Source organism: Mobula hypostoma, chromosome 3 (assembly GCF_963921235.1).
Source record: "Mobula hypostoma chromosome 3, sMobHyp1.1, whole genome shotgun sequence".
NCBI classification, from domain to species: Eukaryota; Metazoa; Chordata; class Chondrichthyes; order Myliobatiformes; family Myliobatidae; genus Mobula; species Mobula hypostoma.
Window position 1 is genome coordinate 63,371,074 of NC_086099.1, and position 17,502 is coordinate 63,388,575.

The 17,502-nt window shown below is 44.0% G+C and overlaps 1 protein-coding gene across 9 annotated transcripts in view; it reads left to right on the forward strand.

The window, feature by feature from the left end:
* The window catches only part of corin (corin, serine peptidase), a 192,973-nt gene that overhangs the window by 95,064 nt on the left and 80,407 nt on the right, over nucleotides 1-17,502 (forward strand). For all 9 annotated transcript variants that reach the window (XM_063043192.1, XM_063043195.1, XM_063043193.1 and 6 more), the window contains one exon: nucleotides 12,673-12,786. In XM_063043192.1, coding sequence (XP_062899262.1) covers nucleotides 12,673-12,786 — 114 coding nt within the window. The remainder of the gene's footprint in view (nucleotides 1-12,672; nucleotides 12,787-17,502) is intronic.

Below are 17,502 nucleotides of genomic sequence, written 5' to 3' on the forward strand. Positions count from 1 at the left end.
GTCTGCCCGTTTATTTCTTCTGCCAAAGTTTCCAACATTGTATTTCATTTGCCAATTCTTTGCCCATTCTTCCAATCTATCCAAGTCTCTCTGCAGACTCTCCATTTCCTCAGCACTACCGCCCCCTCCACCTATCTTTGTATCATCAGCAAACTTAGCCACAAAGCCATCTATTCCATAATCCAAATTGTTGATGTACAATGTAAAAAGAAGCGGCCCCAACACGGACCCCTGTGGTAACCAGCAGCCAACCAGAATAGGATCCCTTTATTCCCGTTCTCTGTTTCCTGCCAATCAGCCAACGCCCTATCCACGTATGTAATTTTCCCGTAATTCCATGGGCTCTTATCTTGTTAAGCAGCCTCATATGTGGCACCTTGTCAAAGGCCTTCTGAAAATCCAAATTTACAACATCTACTGCATCTCCCTTGTCTAGCCTACTTGTAATTCCCTCAAAAAATTGTAATAGGTTTGTCAGGCAGGATTTTCCTTTAGGGAAACCATGCTGAGTTCTGCCTATCTTGTCATATGCCTCCAGGTACTCTGTAACCTCATCCTTGACAATCGACTCCAACAACTTCCCAACCACCGATGTCAAGCTAACAGGTCTATAATTTCCTTTTTGCTTCCTTGCCCCCTTCTTAAATAGCGGAGTGACATTTGCAATCTTCCAGTCCTCCGGAACCATGCCAGAATCTACTGACTTTTGAAAGATCATTGCTAATGCCTCCGCAATCTCCACAGCTACTTCCTTCAGAACATGCGGGTGCATTCCATCTGGTCCAGGAGATTTATCTACCTTTAGACTATTCAGCTTCCTGAGTACTTTCTCTGTCGTAATTGTGACTGCGCACACTTCTCTTCCCTGCCACCCTTGAGTGTCCGGTATCCTGCTGTCTTCCTCAGTGAAGACTGATGTAAAATACTTGTTCAGTTCCTCCACCATCTCCTTATCTCCCATTACAATTTCTCCAGCATCATTTTCTATCAGTCCTATATCTACTCTCACCTGTCTTTTACTCTTTATATACTTGAAAAAGCTTTTAGTATCCTCTTTGATATTATTTGCTAGCTTCCTTTCATAGTTCATCTTTTTCCTCTTAATGACCTTCTTAATTTCCTTTTGTAAGCTTTTAAAAACTTCCCAATCCTCTGTCTTCCCACTAATTTTTGCTTCCTTGTATGCCCTCTCCTTTGCTTTAACTTTAGCTTCGACTTCTCTTGTCAGCCACGGTTGCATCCTTTTTCCATTCGAAAATTTTTTCTTTTTTGGAATATATCTGTCTTGCACCTTCCTCACTTCTCGCATAAACTCCAGCCACTGCTGCTCTGCCGTCCTTCCCGCTAGTGTCCCTTTCCAGTCAACTTTGGCCAGTTCCTCTCTCATGCCACTGTAATTTCCTTTACTCCACTGAAATACCGACACATCAGATTTCGGCTCCTCTTTTTCAAATTTCACAGTGAACTCAATCATGTTATGATCACTGCCTCCTAAGGGTTCCTTCACCTCAATCTCTCTAATCACCTCCGGTTCATTACACAATACCCAATCCAGTACAGCCGATCCCCTAGTGGGCTCAACAACAAGCTGTTCTAAAAAGCCATCTCGCAGACATTCTACAAATTCCCTCTCTTGAGATCCAGTGCTGACCTGATTTTCCCAATCCACTCGCATTTTAAAATCCCCCACAATTATCATAACACTGCCCTTCTGACAAGCCTTTTCTATTTCCTGTTGTAATTTGTAGTCCACATCACTGCAGCTGTTTGGAGGCCTGTATATAACATTAGCCACTTATTAAGGATTTATTGATGTAAATGTTAGCTTGCATTTTTGAATTTATATTAAAATTCTAGAATTGCCAAAAGTTTTTGCAGAAAGTCTAATTATTTAATTATAAACACAAGAGAATATGCTGAAGCTGGAAATCCAGAGTAGAATATACTAAGTGCTGGAGGAACTCAGCAGGTCAGGCAGCATCTATGGAGAGGAATAAACAGTCAACCTTTTGGGCTAACATCCTTCGTCAGAATATGTAATTATTTAATTACGTTTGGAGAGTGCTCACATTATTTGCAACGAGATTATAAGATTGTTTAATGTCATTTCCTGTACACAAGTTTTAAGAGAACAACATAATTGTAACTCCAGATCCGATGCAGTGCAAAAAGACACAAAAGATACAGAACACAACAGTATTAGAAACACAACAAATATGAAAGTATAAGTTAATTTATATACAGTGCATACAGTCTATAAAGTGACACTAGATGACTGATGGGAAATAATAAAATAGTGGTGGAGATAGTGGGTGGAGGTGTTGATCAGTCTTACTACTTGGGGTAAGTAACTGTTTTTGCGTCTGGAACGCTATGTAATGTCCTCCCTGATGGGAGTGGGACAAACAGTCCATGAGTCAGGTGGGTGGGATCCTTCATGATGTTACTGGCCCTTTTCTGACATCTTTCTGTATATACTGTATGTCCTTGATGGTGAGTAGGCTGGATTTGAGCGCCTGTTGTGCCTCTCTGCCACAGTGTAGTTTCTGTACCAAGCTATGATGCTGATTGCCAGGATGCTTCCTATTGCACACCTGTAGAATGAAGTGAGTAAGGATGTACAAAATCCAGCCCTTTTCAGCCTCCTCAGAAAGTAGAGACACTGATGAGCTTTCTTGACTGAGTGAGATGTGCTCTGGGTCCATGAGAGGTTGAGTGTGATGTGCACTCTCTGGAGTTTAAAACTACTTGCAGTTTCCACTACTGTGCCGCCAATGTAAAGCGGGGATGTAAGTGGTGCGAGTTCTTCTGAAGTTGATAACCATCTCCTTTGTCTCTTTGACATTAAGGAAGAGGTTGTTTCCCTGACACCAGGCCTTGAGCTCTTCCACCTCCTCTCTGTAAGCTATCTTATTGTTGGTGATGAGCTCCGCCATGGTTGTGTTATGGACACACTTGACCTTGCAATTGCTTGGGTGTTTGGCCGTGAGCAGGATGTACAGTGATGGGGTCACCGGACTGTGCTCGAGGCCATCGCTGTTGTGGATGATGGGGAGGGCAAATTGCTTATGTGTTCTGACTGTCTAACGTATGTTCATTAGGAGTCCAATGCCCAGTTTATTTCTCTTATCAAATCATGTTTGAGTTAACCATAAGTGTTGACTGAAAAAGAGGTTTCTAAAAGTTTAGGAATTACCTTTATAACCTTCACAATAAGACTAGAAACTACTATCTTCTGATTTAAAAAATAGAGGAAATATCCAATAAAGTAAATGGCAGGATGGATTTTCAAGCAACACACATAAAAGTTGCTGGTGAATGCAGCAGGTCAGGCAGCGTCTTCCTCGTGTTGGCAGGATGGAATAATGCTTTTCATACAGATCCTTAGTCATGTAGTCTATCTCTGCATTAGTTAGCAGTCAGCTCTTGGAATTACTCAATATGGACATTGGTGCAGGCTCTCGTTCTGGGAAATAAGTGGGACTACATGGATCTTCATTTCAGTGCAACTTTGTTTCATATAAAAATGAATCCGAAAATAAATGATTAAAGATTAAAGTATTTGACTGAAATGAAAAGGACTTCAGTTAGATTGAAGAAATTAATCCAAGAAACTTGGAAAGACCTACTGGCTTAAACAGAAATGATTCTGCAGATGCTGGAAACCCAGAGTAGCACATACAAAATGCAGGAGGAATCCTGCAGGTCACGCATAAACTATGGAAATGACGAAGGGTCTCGACCTGAAACGTCGACTGCACCTCTTCCTACAGATGCTGCTTGGCCTGCTGCGTTCACCAGCAACTTTGATGTATGTAGCATGCACTGTTTACTCATTTCCAAAGATGGTTCCTGATCTGCTGAGTTCCGCCAGCATTTTGTACGTGTCACTCAAGAAGTACTTTCTGCACACCACAATTCCCGAGGAGATGTTGGAATGTATAGAGGGTGAGAGTCAGGGCATTCTGTGCACCACAGTTCCCAATGAGACGTTGGATGGCATAGTGGGAGAGGATTCATTGGTTATGGGAACAGACAGGAGTTCCTGTGGATGAGAAAACAATTCCCAGATGGTATTTTACCTCCCAGGTGCCAGGGTCAGGCACATCTTGGATTGAGTCTGCAGCATTCTTAACAGCAAGGGTGGGCAGCCAGAGGATGTGGTCCATGTCGGTACCAACGACATGGGTAGGAAGGGTGATGAAGTTCTGTAAATTGAGTTCAAAGAGTTAGGTGCTAAGTTAAAGGACAGGACCTCCAGGCTTGAGATCTCAGGATTGCTACAATGCCATATGCTGATGAGGCCATAAAAAGGAAGATCATGTGGCTAAGGAAATGGTGCAGGAGGGAGGGCATCAGAGTTTTGGATCATTGGGACATGTACAGAGACATAGAAACAAAGAAAATAGGTGCAGGAGTAGGCCATTCAGCCCTTCGAGCCTGCACCACCATTCAGTATGATCATGGCTGATCATCCAACTCAGAACCCTGTACCAGCCTTCCCTCCATACCCCCTGATCCCTTTAGCCACAAGGGCCATATCTAACTCCCCCTTAAAGGATGAAGGGATGGTTTGCACCTGAACTGGTGGAGGACTTCTAGGATGTGGTACCCAACTATGAAGTTTCATTAGTCTTCAGGCTTAAGTCTTCAAGAACATATGGGTCATGAGGTGACCTACTCTTTGTTTAAGTAAACAGTTGTCATCCTGATTTCATATCCTCACTGAGGCCATGGTTGAACCGGTTGGCTTAAGCAGATCTTAAAGATGTGTATTTGGCAATGTGATGCTGTTGAAGATTAGTTATTATATTGTTGTTGAAGGTCTTTATTGCTTGACACATTCTTTGTATGAATGTTACTTAGCAGTTGTTAACTCAAGCCAAAAAAAAATTCCCTAGCAGAATTCATTGCACAGTACGTGGAAATGGAAACTGGAACTGTCAAGGAAGGGTTCTAATTTAGATTCTGTGATGGAGGGAAGATCATTGCTGATATAGCTGAAGATAACTGTGCCACAGATAGGTGCTAATGAAGATGTTCTGAGGCCTCCAATGGCTTTAGTAACAGACCATTGAATGATTTTGGCCAGCTTTACTTGAAATTCCAACTACGAGATGTGTTCATTTCACCTCATCCAAGTCTGGGTAAGGCTTCTTGGGCGCATAACCTAGGTTTATTCATTTCAGTGTTGAACTGACCCTGTAGCTATGCTCTGCAACAATTGGCACTCGACTCAGTGCTGTGCTGGCTATGTGGCTAGAGCCTGCAGCCATTAGGCTCCTGGACTGACTTCACGCCCCGCAGTGCTGAACTAGCTCCATGGCTGTGGATGCACTTTCAGAGACTCTAGAGTTCATGTTCTCTGCATTATTTGTTTAATTTATTGTTTGTATAATTTGTTCTTTTTTTGCATGTTGGGTGTTTGACTGTCTTTGTCGTGGATTTTTTAAATGGGTTCTATTGCAATTCTTTGTTTTGTGGCTGCCCACAAGAAGACAAATCTCAAGGTTGTATTTAATATACATACTTTAATAATATATGTACTTTGGACTTTGTAATTTGTCAAATGTATTCAAACAGGAGAAACTCTGTAGATGCTGTAAATGGAAGCAACACACACAAAATGCTGGTGGAACTCAGCAGGCTAGGCAGTGTCTATGGAAAAAAGCACAGTCGGCGTTTTGGGCCGAGACCCTTCAGCAGGACTGGAGAAAAAAAGATGGGGAGTAGATTTAAAAGATGAGGGAAGGGAGAGAGAAGCACAAGGTGACAGGTGAAACTGGGAAGGGGAGGGACAAAGTAAACAGTTGAGAAGTTGATCGGTGAAAGAGATACAGGGCTGGAGAAGTGGGAGTCTGATAGGAGAGGACAGAAGGCCATGGGAGAAAGAAAAAAGGGGAGGAGCACCAGAGGGAGGCGATAAGTTGACAGAATGAAAAGGGGATGGGGAATGATGGGGGTGGGGGCATTACTGGAAGTTCGAGAAATTGATATTCATGCCATCAGGTTGGAGGCTACACTGACAGAATATAAGGTGCTGTTCCTCCAACCTGACTCTGGTCTCATCACAACAGTAGGGGAGGCCGTGGATGGACATATTGGAATGGGATTGGGAAGTGGAAGTGGGTGGCCACTGGGAGATCCCAATTCTTTTCTGGCAGATGGAATGTAGGTGCTCGGTGAAGCGGTCTCCCAATCTACTTAGGTCTTACCAATGTACAGGAGGCCATACCAGGAGCACTAGGTACAGAATATGACCCCAACAGACTGACAGGTGAAGTATCGCCTCACCTGGAAGGACTGTTTGAAACACTGAATGGTAGTGAGGGAGGATGTGTAGGGGCAGGTGTAGCACTCGTTCCACTTGCAAGGATAAGTGCCAGGAGGGAGATCAGTGGGGAGGGACAAGTGGGCAAGGGAGTTGCGTAGGGAGCAATCCCTGTGGAAAGTAGAAAGTGGGGATGAGTGAATGATGTACTTGGTGGTGGGATCTCATTGGAGATGGTGGAAGTTCTGTAGAATTATGTGCTAGATGTGGAGGCTGGTGGGGTGGTAGGTGAGGTCGTGGAGCCCTCTGCCTGGTAGGGTGGTGGGAGAATGGGGTGAGAGCAGACGTGCGTGAAATGGAAGAGATGGGGTTGAGGGCAGGGTTGGTGGTGGAGGAAGGGAAACCCCTTTCTTTGAAGAAAGAGGACATCTCCCTTGTTCTGCAATGAAAAGCAGATGTGGCGGAGACAGAGGAATTGAGAGAAAGATATGGCATTTTTACAAGTAACAGGGTGGGAAGTCATATATTCCAGGTAGCTGTGAGAGTCTGTGGGTTTATAATAGACATCAGTGAATAAGCTATCTCCAGAGATAGAGACACAGTGATTGAGAAAGGAGAGGGAGGTGTTGGAAATGGACCAGGTAAATTTAAGGGCAGGGTGGAAGTTGGAGGCAAAGTTGATGAAGTTGACGAGTTCAGCACGGGTGCAGGAAGCAGCTCCAATGCAGTTGCCGATGTAACATAGGAAAAGTGGTGGACGGACACCAGGGAAGGCTTGGAACATAGGCTGTTCCAAGTAGACGACTGAAAGGTAGGCATAGCTGGAACCCATGTGAGTGTACTCTATGTACTCTAACATCGAGGACAGCTACTTTGCATGTGTCTGATTCAAGATCTTTTATTTTAATTTTTAAAATTAAATGACTTGAAATTGCCGAGATGCTGTGATAGGATTTGGGTTCATGTCACTGTAGCGATAGTCCATGGGTCTGGCAACCTAACCTCGTTGTTACTGTACTCAATTATTTTCAATACTGGCTTTAAAGCAAGTATTCTCATTAGGTTTTACATTCAATAAGAACACAGAAAGAGGAGCTTATTATGTGTTAACAAAGAATAAATTTATATTACTTTATCTGCTTTGAGCAGCCACTATCTTGGAAATCTCATCGCAACTTCCGCCACCTTCAACAGGACCCCACCACTAAGCACATCTTTCCCTCTCTACCCCTCTTTGCTTTCCACAGGGTTTGTTCCCTCCGCAATTTCCTGGTCCACACGTCCCTCCCCACGGATCTCCCACCTGGCACTTATTCCTGCAAGCGTAAGTGCTACACCTGTCCCTACACCTCCTCTCTCACCACCATTCAGGGCTCCAAACAGTCCTTCCAGGTGAGGCAACACTTAACTTGTGAGTCTGTTGGGGTCATCTATTGCATCCGGTGTGGCCTCCCCTACATCGGTGAAACCCGACGCAGATTGGGGGACCGCTTCGTCGAGCACCTCCACTCAGTCCACCACAACAGACAGGATCTCCCGGTTGCCACCCACTTCAACTCGGCTTCACATTCCCATTCGGATATGTCCATACATGGCCTCCTCTACTGCCATGATGAGGCTAAACTCAGGTTGGAGGAGCAACACCTCATGTATCGTCTGGGTAGTCTCCAGCCCCTTGGTATGAACATAGAATTCTCCAACTTCCGGTAGTTCCCTCCCCCTCCCTTCTCCCATCCCGGTTTCACTCTGCCCCCTCCCCCAGCTGCCTATCACCTCCCTCATGGTTCCGCCTCCTTCTACTACCCATTGTGTTTTCCCCTATTCCTTCTTCACCTTTCCCGCCTATCATCTCCCTGCTTCCCCTCCCCCACCCCTTTATCTTTCCCCTTACTGGTTTTTTACCTGGAACCTACCAGCCTTCTCCTTCCCACCCTCCCCCCACCTTCTTTATAGGGCCCCTGCCCCCTCCCTCTTCAGTCCTGACGAAGGGTCTCGGCCCGAAACATTGACTGATTGTTTCCACAGATGCTGCCCGACCTGCTGAGTTCCTCCACCGTGTTATGCGTGTTGCTTTGACCCCAGCATCTGCAGAGTATTTTGTGTGATGTGTTCCTATTTTGCTTAGTTAGAGGTTGCGCTGATTGAATTATATGCATTTAATCAGAGCTGCCTCTTCACCATGCTGTGAAATTAAACAATAAATCAATTTTAGCCTCACCTCTTCGGGCGATTGATTGCTCTATTCCGTTTTGAGCTAATGGAGAAGCTACTTGCCAGAGGCATGGTCAAGTAGTCCACGTCACAAGGGAATGCAATGGTTCTGTCCCAGGACTATAGCATCCCAGAAGAACAGGATAATGAGAGTAAAGAGAAGAGATCTGCTCAAACCAATCACATCAGTGATTGCTGCCACTGATTCTAGGATGATTCAGTTGGTGGCTATTATTTTGGATACTGGCTATTTTGGTTACCTAAAACCTTAAAAAAAAATTCAAAGGAAGCAGATAAGCAAGAGTAATATATGAAAGCATCAGCCACATCAGCACTGGGGTAAAAAGATAATAGTTAAAAAAGCTCAGGATTAAACCTCAGTCAAGAGAAAGAAACCTTGAATACAGAAGCGTTAGAAGTGTGTGTGTGTGTGTGTGTGTGCGTGCGGGTGTGACAGGCATGGTAAAATGAATCAATCCACAATAAAACAAGTGATCAGTACTGAGTGGAGAACAGCCATTGCTTTGTTTTTGCTTTGGATTGGCCAAGCAAAGTAGATCAAAGTTCAAAGTATCAAGGCAGACGTAAAAGAGGCGGACAACAGAAGAGATTCAAAGACGCCTTAAAAGCCAACATGAAGAAATGTAACATCGACATCAACAATTGGGAAACCAATGCCAAGGACAGGAAACTCTGGCAAGCCATCATCCGAGAGGGAACACCAAATTTCGAAGCCAACAGATGTGCAGAATTAGAAGAAAAGAGAAGAAAATGTAAAATGGAAAGAGCAACAACCAGAGCCCGATCTGCCATCTGGAACTACCTGTCCTGAATGCGGAAGAACTTTCAAAGCCAAGATTGGACTCATAAGCCATTTGAGAGCCCATAAGTAGATCAACAGAACGGAGACCATCATCCTCGACCTTGAGGGATAGCCACGACGATGACGATGATTATCAAAGTACATATATACACAGACACATACATACCACCCTGAGATTCAGTTTTTGCAAGCATACTCAATAAATCCATAATAGAAAAATAACCATAATAGAATCAATAAAATAACATACTAGCTTGGTCAACCAGTATGCAAATGACAACAAACTGTGCAAATACAAAAAAAAAGAAATAATAATAATTAACAAATATTAATTATAAATATTAAGAACTTGAGATAAAGAATCCCTGAAAGTGAGTCCATAGGTTGTGGGAACATCTCAATGATGGGGCGAGTGAAATTGAGTAAAGTTATCTACTTTGGTTCAAGAGCCTGATGGTTGAGGGGTAGTAACTGTTCCTAAACCTGATGGTGTGAGTTCTGAGGTTCCTGTACCTTCTTCCTGATGGCAGCAGCGAGAAGAAAGCATGTCCTGGGTGGTGGGGATCACTGATGATGGATGGTTCTTTCCTGCGACAATCCTTCATGTAGATGTGCTCAATTGAGGGGAGGGCTTTACTGGTGATTGACTGGGATGTATCCACTATTTATTGTAGGATTTTCCACTCCAGGGCATTGGTGTTTCCATACCAGGCTGGGATGCAGCCAGTCAGACACTCTCCACCACACATCTATAGAAGTATATCAAAGTTTTAGTTGTTATGCCAGATCTATGCAAACTCCTGAAGAAGTAGAGATGCTGCTGTGCTTTTTTCATAGTTGCACTTATATGCCTGGGCCAGGACTGTATGTGGATGCACTGAATGCTTATGGACGCACTGAATTTTGGTGCAACCACCATCAGGGCTTGGTGGGGAGGTACTACAGTGTTGGATTCTTTTGCTATTGGAAAAGGAAGGGCCTGGTTGGGAGGGAAGCTCTCCATTATCGTAGCCCGGGGGCCATCTGAGATGTAATAGAACACATACTGAAGGCACTGACTTTGAATTGAAAGAATGAAAGTAATTTCATGGCATAACCCTGTAATTTTTTTTTGTTAAAAAAGCAGTAAGTTCAGTAAAAGAGACTGAGAAAGTAAGAGGCCACAGATACAATCCAGTTAAATAGTGGCTGATGCTGAACATTTTATCTGCATTTCTGAGCCATCAGGCTTGGAGAACAAGGAGTGATGGCAGGTCCAGAAGGAAGAGGTCTTTTTTTAAAATACTCACGTGAACCAGTTCATTCTCGGGCCATCATTGTACATTTCTCATCCGGGATAAAGATGGAAGTCAACTTGAATTAATTACAATTGTTTCTTATCCGGGTCACTGTTGGGAGATTCTACTGTATTGCATTCTCATACAACTGTTTAATCTAAACCAAGGAGCAAAGGCCCCGTAATCATTCATCTCAAATTTAGTTGCTGAGGTGAGGCAATTGTTGGTTCTTCTGAGATAAACAAATGAGTTGTCAGATGGTGCACCTCATCCCTATCAGTTATGAAGTTGAAAAACGTACCAAGTTCTTGAGGTTAAAAATATACTTATACACAAGGAACTCTGCAGATGCTGAAAATCCAAAGCAACATAGACAAAATGCTAGAGGAGTTTAGCAGGTCAGGACTGCTGAAGGGTGTGGGCCCAAAACTGTTTGTTCATTTCCATGGATGCTGCCTGACCTGCTGAATTCCTCCAGCATTTTGTGTATATTGTTTCATATAAATGTAAAATGTAATTTCTTTTATTGTTTTCACAAATTAATCAGTGCATGCTACGTGGTAGACTGTCAGAACAATGTTTGCATTGTGCACTCCACTGGTAGGTTGAATGTGAACATGAAACATTTATTAAAGCTATGGAACATTAACTGTTGTCCATAGGATAATGGCTAGTAAATACAACCGTTTACATCGTGATTCTTTCAAAGGACTACTGGGTAAGAACAGATGGCTGATTTGCATGTGAATCTGAATCCAAACATAAACATCTATTTATTTGGGTGTATTATCATGAATTGTGTGCTTGCAGCTTCTCAGCATTTTTATTTATACCTGCTGGGAGTGCTGGAGTCTAAGATCCCCCCCTTGTGCGAGAAACTAAGGAACCTGTATAGGTACAGGTAAGTTACACACTGGAGAATTTTAAGGGCTGGGAGTGACATGTAGGAATAGAATAGAAAACTGAGCAGGGTGTATTTCCACTTGGTGAAACAAATGCAGCAGATAAACCATTCATACGTCCTTAATAATAAATTTGTGTTTTACGTCAATAAAGTATTTTCTCTAAGAATAAAATCTATTCTAATTAGTTCTAGGAATGTCAGAAAGTTGAATTAAAAGTTGCTTTAGTTAAATTCTATAAATGCACATACCTATGTGCCTCAAAAATAAATTAAACATTACATGCACTCAGTAAGAACTTTATTAGGTACAATTATTGTGTACCTGGTTATTAATGCAAATATCTAATAGGACTATCATGTGGCAGCAACTCAATGCATAAGTACGTGCCGATATGTCAGGAGGTTCAGTTGTTGTTCAGACCCAACAGCAGAATGGAGAAGCGATGTGATCTGACTGTGGAATGATTCATGGTGCCAGACGGGGTGGTTTGAGTATCTCTGAAACTGTGGTCTCTAGGGATCTTTACGCACAACAGACTCCAGTGTTTACAGAGAATGGTGTGAAAAACAAAAAAAAAGCCAGTGAGCGGCAGTTCAGTGGTCGAAAACACTTTTATTGAGAGAGATCAGAGGAGAATGGCCAGACCGGTTCAAGCTGACAGGAAGGCAACAGTGACTCAAATGACCACACATTACAAACACTGTTGTGCAGAAGAGCATCCCTGAATGCACGAAGCATTGAAGCTGGAAGTGCATGGGCTACAGTAGCAGAAGCTCATGAACATGCACACAGCGGCCACTACATTAGGTACAGGAGGTACCTAATAAAGTGGCCTTTGAGTGTATAATATCTATCATCAAACCATACGGCACAGAAACAGGTCTTTCGACTGACCTGTCAGTTCTGAACATCAAGCACTCACTTATACTAATCCTGCATTGTTCCCAGTAACTAAGTCTCTGTCCCTATATGAACTAGACACTAGGTTAATCAGTGTTGAAGGTATTAAGATTTTTTTTTGCGATATATTAACCATCGCAATGTTGGTTACTGGGTATGAAGTTTTTTTTAAAGGCAGAATTTATATCTGTTTTATTATGTCTGCAGATAAAATCTGTGCTTGTGAAATTCATCTGAAATAAAGGACCCTGACACTTGTCAAATGTTCTTTTCTTTACCTTCTAGAAAGCTGCAAAGAGCCAGACCACTTCATGTGCAGTACTGACTTCTGTATCCCAAGGAAACTGGTGTGCAATGGTTACAAGGATTGCGAAGACTGGAGCGATGAAGCAAACTGCAGTATGTCACTGTTATCCCTTTCTCTCCTTCTCTCTCCTCTCCTTCTCCCCCCCTCTCTCTCTCTGTCTCTCTCTCTCTCTCTCTCTCTCTGAATTGACTGAACTCTTCTAAAGAAGTCAAGTACTGTACTGTAATGAGTTCTTGTGCATTACTCTATGAAATCTAAGTATATAACCAAGTAAGTGCTGCCTTCTATATCTTTTATGGTTCTGTAACACATTTATTACATTCATTTCAGATCACTTGCTAGATTAGCAGTGCCAATTTATGCTGACATTATCATCAGAGAATCTGTCTTAAACTTTGCCTTTTCTGAAAAGCAGTTTCTTACTGTATAAAATGTGGCTGAGATCCTCATGAAATTCAGTTGGCTGGTTGGATAATTTGCTTTCCCAGGCTACATGCCCACTGCATTTGATATTCCCAGACCATTTCCCATCCTACTGCTAACTTGGCCTGAATCTGCTTAGCGGGGAACTTAGCAGCTGCACTCATTCATGCTCCACAGTTTTGTGAGAGGTGTGATCAGAATACCAGTTTATATGTTGATGCTATTTATCAAAATATCAGAGCAGCAGTATCAGTTGGCGAGTTTCAAACATTTACACATTTGGACGCAGCTTCACAATATGCACATGTTGATCCTCGAAGAGCTGCCACTTATCCTATGGTCATCAGGCCGGCTTTAACAGCATAAGAGCTGGAAGGTGGATCACCGATGCCCAGTTTATCAGTCTGGGTGGAGGTGTTGAGGTGAAAGGTGAGAGCAGTTTGCTGGGGGAGTAGATGATAGCTTCCTGACTAGAGAGGTGCATTTCTTCACAGGCTGTGGGGTTCTGATTCTCTGGTGTGTGTCTCTCCTCCTCCCCCACACCCCTAGTAGAGTTAGCTTGGTGGACTTGGTTACTTGTCTGTCACAGCATACTGCCCAGGAATGTATGGGAGGGATTAGATGTACCGAGTATAGTTTAAGAGAGTTAGGATAGCCACAAGAGTGTAAAGAGGTGAGAGGTAGAGATAAGAGCTCAGGAGGTCAATGAGAAGTCAGGGAACTAATGGTAGGGAACCTAGCCAGATAGGGAAGTGATTTACCTTGGAAGGGTGAGAGGCGGCAGGGTCTCCCACTTGTATATCCCACAAGTAATACTTTGAAAACATTTTCTTCTTCCTTACAACATCCTTTTCATTGTCATTTTTTCTAAGATTTGGAAAATCAAGCAAACGACAATGATTTGAAGTGAGGTAAGGCATAAGAAAGAGGTCATTGGTAACGTTACAATACATATCCAACCGTGCCAGCTTCTGGGGGTTTCGATGTTCCAACTCTCTGGAATATGGATAGTTGGCTCGACCTTTTTAAAGATTCATGCCCGTCCTGCTAATTGAAGGCCATGTTTTGGCACCAGGTTTTTAATACTTAAAGAGCACCTGGACTGAGATTCGGTGCTCATTCATCAGAACTACTTCAGATTCTCGTCTAGTGTCTAGTTTAGAAACCTGTCTTCATTTCAGTTTCGTATCATGTCTCAATTGTAATCTCGGATACTCCAACAATTGGGTCCTAACAATCCTCACCTTAGGTCTCTCAGAGAATGACTGAGCCTGACATGGACCAAGTGGAGTATTAGAGTCTCTCGTCAGCAGTAGTCAGCCACAGTGAGAAACTTTCTAGACAGAATCTGGAGATACACAACCTCCAGGTCGCTGTGGACAGCTATTGGAAGGAGGAAGCCAGAGTGGTTTGGGTGAGGTTGTCAATCACTCTGCAGAGTCATTCCATCTTCAGACCACAAAGAGATTCGGTGGGGACCAGGGTTCTTCCCATGGCTTCCTCACTCAGTATTCATTGGTGATTGAACTATAGCCATCCCAGTTCCCTATGGAGAGTGGAAGGGTGGCCTTCATGATCTCTCTCCTGAGCAGGACAGCCCAGCCTGGGCTACCATGCATTGGGAGCGGATGTCAACGATTTGCTCAGATTTGGAGGAATTCATTGATGCCGTTGGGAGGTTGTTCCCTTAACCTGCTAGAGCAAACAGAGTCTCGGTCTGTCTGGTGAAGGTGGGTCAGGGTAGTCTGTCAACAGCCGACTATGTTATTGAATTTCAGACTTTAGCCGACGAGAGTGGATGCAATGGGGAGGTCCTGGCAACTCTGTACTGCCACGGACTCTGAGGCCAATTAAAGAATTACCTTGTAGAAACACAGAAACATAGACAACCTTAAACACAATACAGGCCCTTCAGCCCACAATGCTGTGCTGAACATGTACTTTCTTTAGAAATTACCTAGGATTACCCATAGCCCTCTATTTTTCTAAAGTCCATGTACCTATCCAGGAGTCTCTTAAAAGACCCTGTTGTATCTGCCTCCACCACCGTCGCCAGCAGCCCATTCCACGCACTCACCAGTCTTTGCGTAAAAAAACTTGCCCCTGACATCTCCTCTGTACCTTCTTCCAAGCATCTTAAAACTGTGCCCTCTCGTTTTAGCCATTTCAGTCCTGGGAAAAAGCCTTTGACTATCCACACGATCAATGCCTTTCATCATGTTATACACCTCTATCAGGTAACCTCTCATCCTCCGTCGCTCAAAGAAGAAAAGGCCAAGTTCACAACTTATTTTCATAGGGCATGCTTCCCAATCCAGGCAACATCCTTGTAAATCTCTTCTGCACCCTTTCTATAGTTTCCACATCCTTCCTGTAGTGAGGTGACCAGAACTGAACACAGTACTCCAAGTGGGGTCTGACCAGGGTCCTATATAGCTGTGTCATTACCTCTCGGCTCTTAAACTCAATCCCATGGTTGATGAAGGCCAATACACCCTATGCCTTCTTAACCACACAGTCAACTTGGCAGCAGCTTTGAAAGTCCTATGCACTCGGACCCCCAGATCCCTCTGATCCTCCACACTGCCAAGAGTCTTACCATCAATACTATATTCTGCCATCATATTTGACCTACCAAACTGAACCATCTCAAACTTGTCTTGGGAGAGCTGCTTGAGGAGTTCAAGACTTTGATTGATCAGTCCATTGTCCTTGATAATCATCTGGTGGAGCGAAAGTGGGACTATCTCAAGGGGTCAAAGAGGGATAGCTCAAGCCCGGCCTCTACAGTTCCACTTCCCGACTTCAGATAATGACCAGCCTGTCACCTGCACCAGATCTTTCAGAGCCTCTGCAGATTGACTGCACAAGACTCTCCGCCGAAGAGAGGTCCCAGCGTCGGAGTGAAGGCTGCTGCTCCTACTGCGGATAGGCAGGTGACCTGCAGGCTGAATGTCCGAAGCGGCAGCCGGTGGGAGAATGGCCAAGGCTGTCCCATATTGGAAGGACCATAATGGTAGCAGCCACTACTCCCAACCCTACTGATTCGGGTGTCTCGCTGAAGGCAGAGATTTCCTGGGGAAAGAACTGGTGAGAGGTAAATGCCTTTGTCGACTCTGGGACAATCAGTAATTTCCTGGACTTGGGGTCCACCTGTTGACTCAATGTAGTCATGCAAAAGTTGAGCCAGCCCATGCCTGCAACTGCCCTAGATGGTCATCCTCTTGGGTCTGGGCAGACTCAGGTTTTGCGAAAGAGGATAGAAGAGCATACATGGGACATTTGTTTCCATATCATAGAATCACTTCACAAACCCCTGATGTTCGGGCACCCTTGACTGTCTCAGTATAACCTGTCCGTGAACTGGAAGGAAGGAAGGATCATTGCTTGGTCATGTTGTTGCAAGAGGGAATGTTTTTGGCTTGGTGTACCAACCCCCAGACTCTTCTGAGACCAGCAGCCAACAAGGAGGCTGACTTCTGTTCGGGGTAACCTGGAGCCTTCTGGAGACCCAGTCCTACTTACAAGCCAGCTCCAGCCAAGCCTAAGAGATACAGTCACCCTTGGACACTTCGGCTCTTGGAGTCTAGTCCCAGGAGCCCAAGGAATATTTGTAGTCCCTCACTGCTGATGTCTGAGGATACAGATGAGGATTTGGACTCTGATTTAGCCACTGTTTCAACTAACGACTCGAGTGAGCCTATGGAGGAGATTCTGAGGTCTGCAAATCACCTAAGGAGCCTCAGGAGTCATCCTCGGAGGAAGGTTCAGGGGTAATTGCAACTCCCAAGCCGGTCAAAATCCCTTCTGTCTGCAAGAATTTGGAAGAGGTCTTAAACAAGGGAAAGTCCTTGACTCTTCCACCGCACTGACCCTACGATTGTGCTATAGATCTACTCCCTGATACTGGTATTCTCTAGAGAGAAGTGCTATGGAGGAGTACATATAGGCTCTTGCTATGGGATTCATTCGGACCTCCACCTCACTAGCCTGCACAGGTTTCTCCTTTATATGGTAAAAGGATGGGAGCCCCTGGCCATTGACTATAGAGGACTGAATCACATAAAAGCCAAAAATTGTTACCCCCTTCCGCTCATGAACACTGCCTTTGAAATTCTCCAAGGGACAAGAGTATTCTTGAAGCTAGACCTGCGGAGTGCATTCAATCTGGTCTGCATAAAGGAGGGCAACAAGTGGAAGATGGCATTCAACAAACTGACAGGGCACTATGAGTATCTGGTCATGTCCTTCAGCTGCACAATGCACCAGCAGTTTTCTAGGCCTTTATAAACGACATGCTCTGGGATGCTTTCCATAAGTACGCCTTTGTCTACTTAGATCTGCTTGGATGATATCCTGATCTTCTCGATACCCATGGAGGAGCA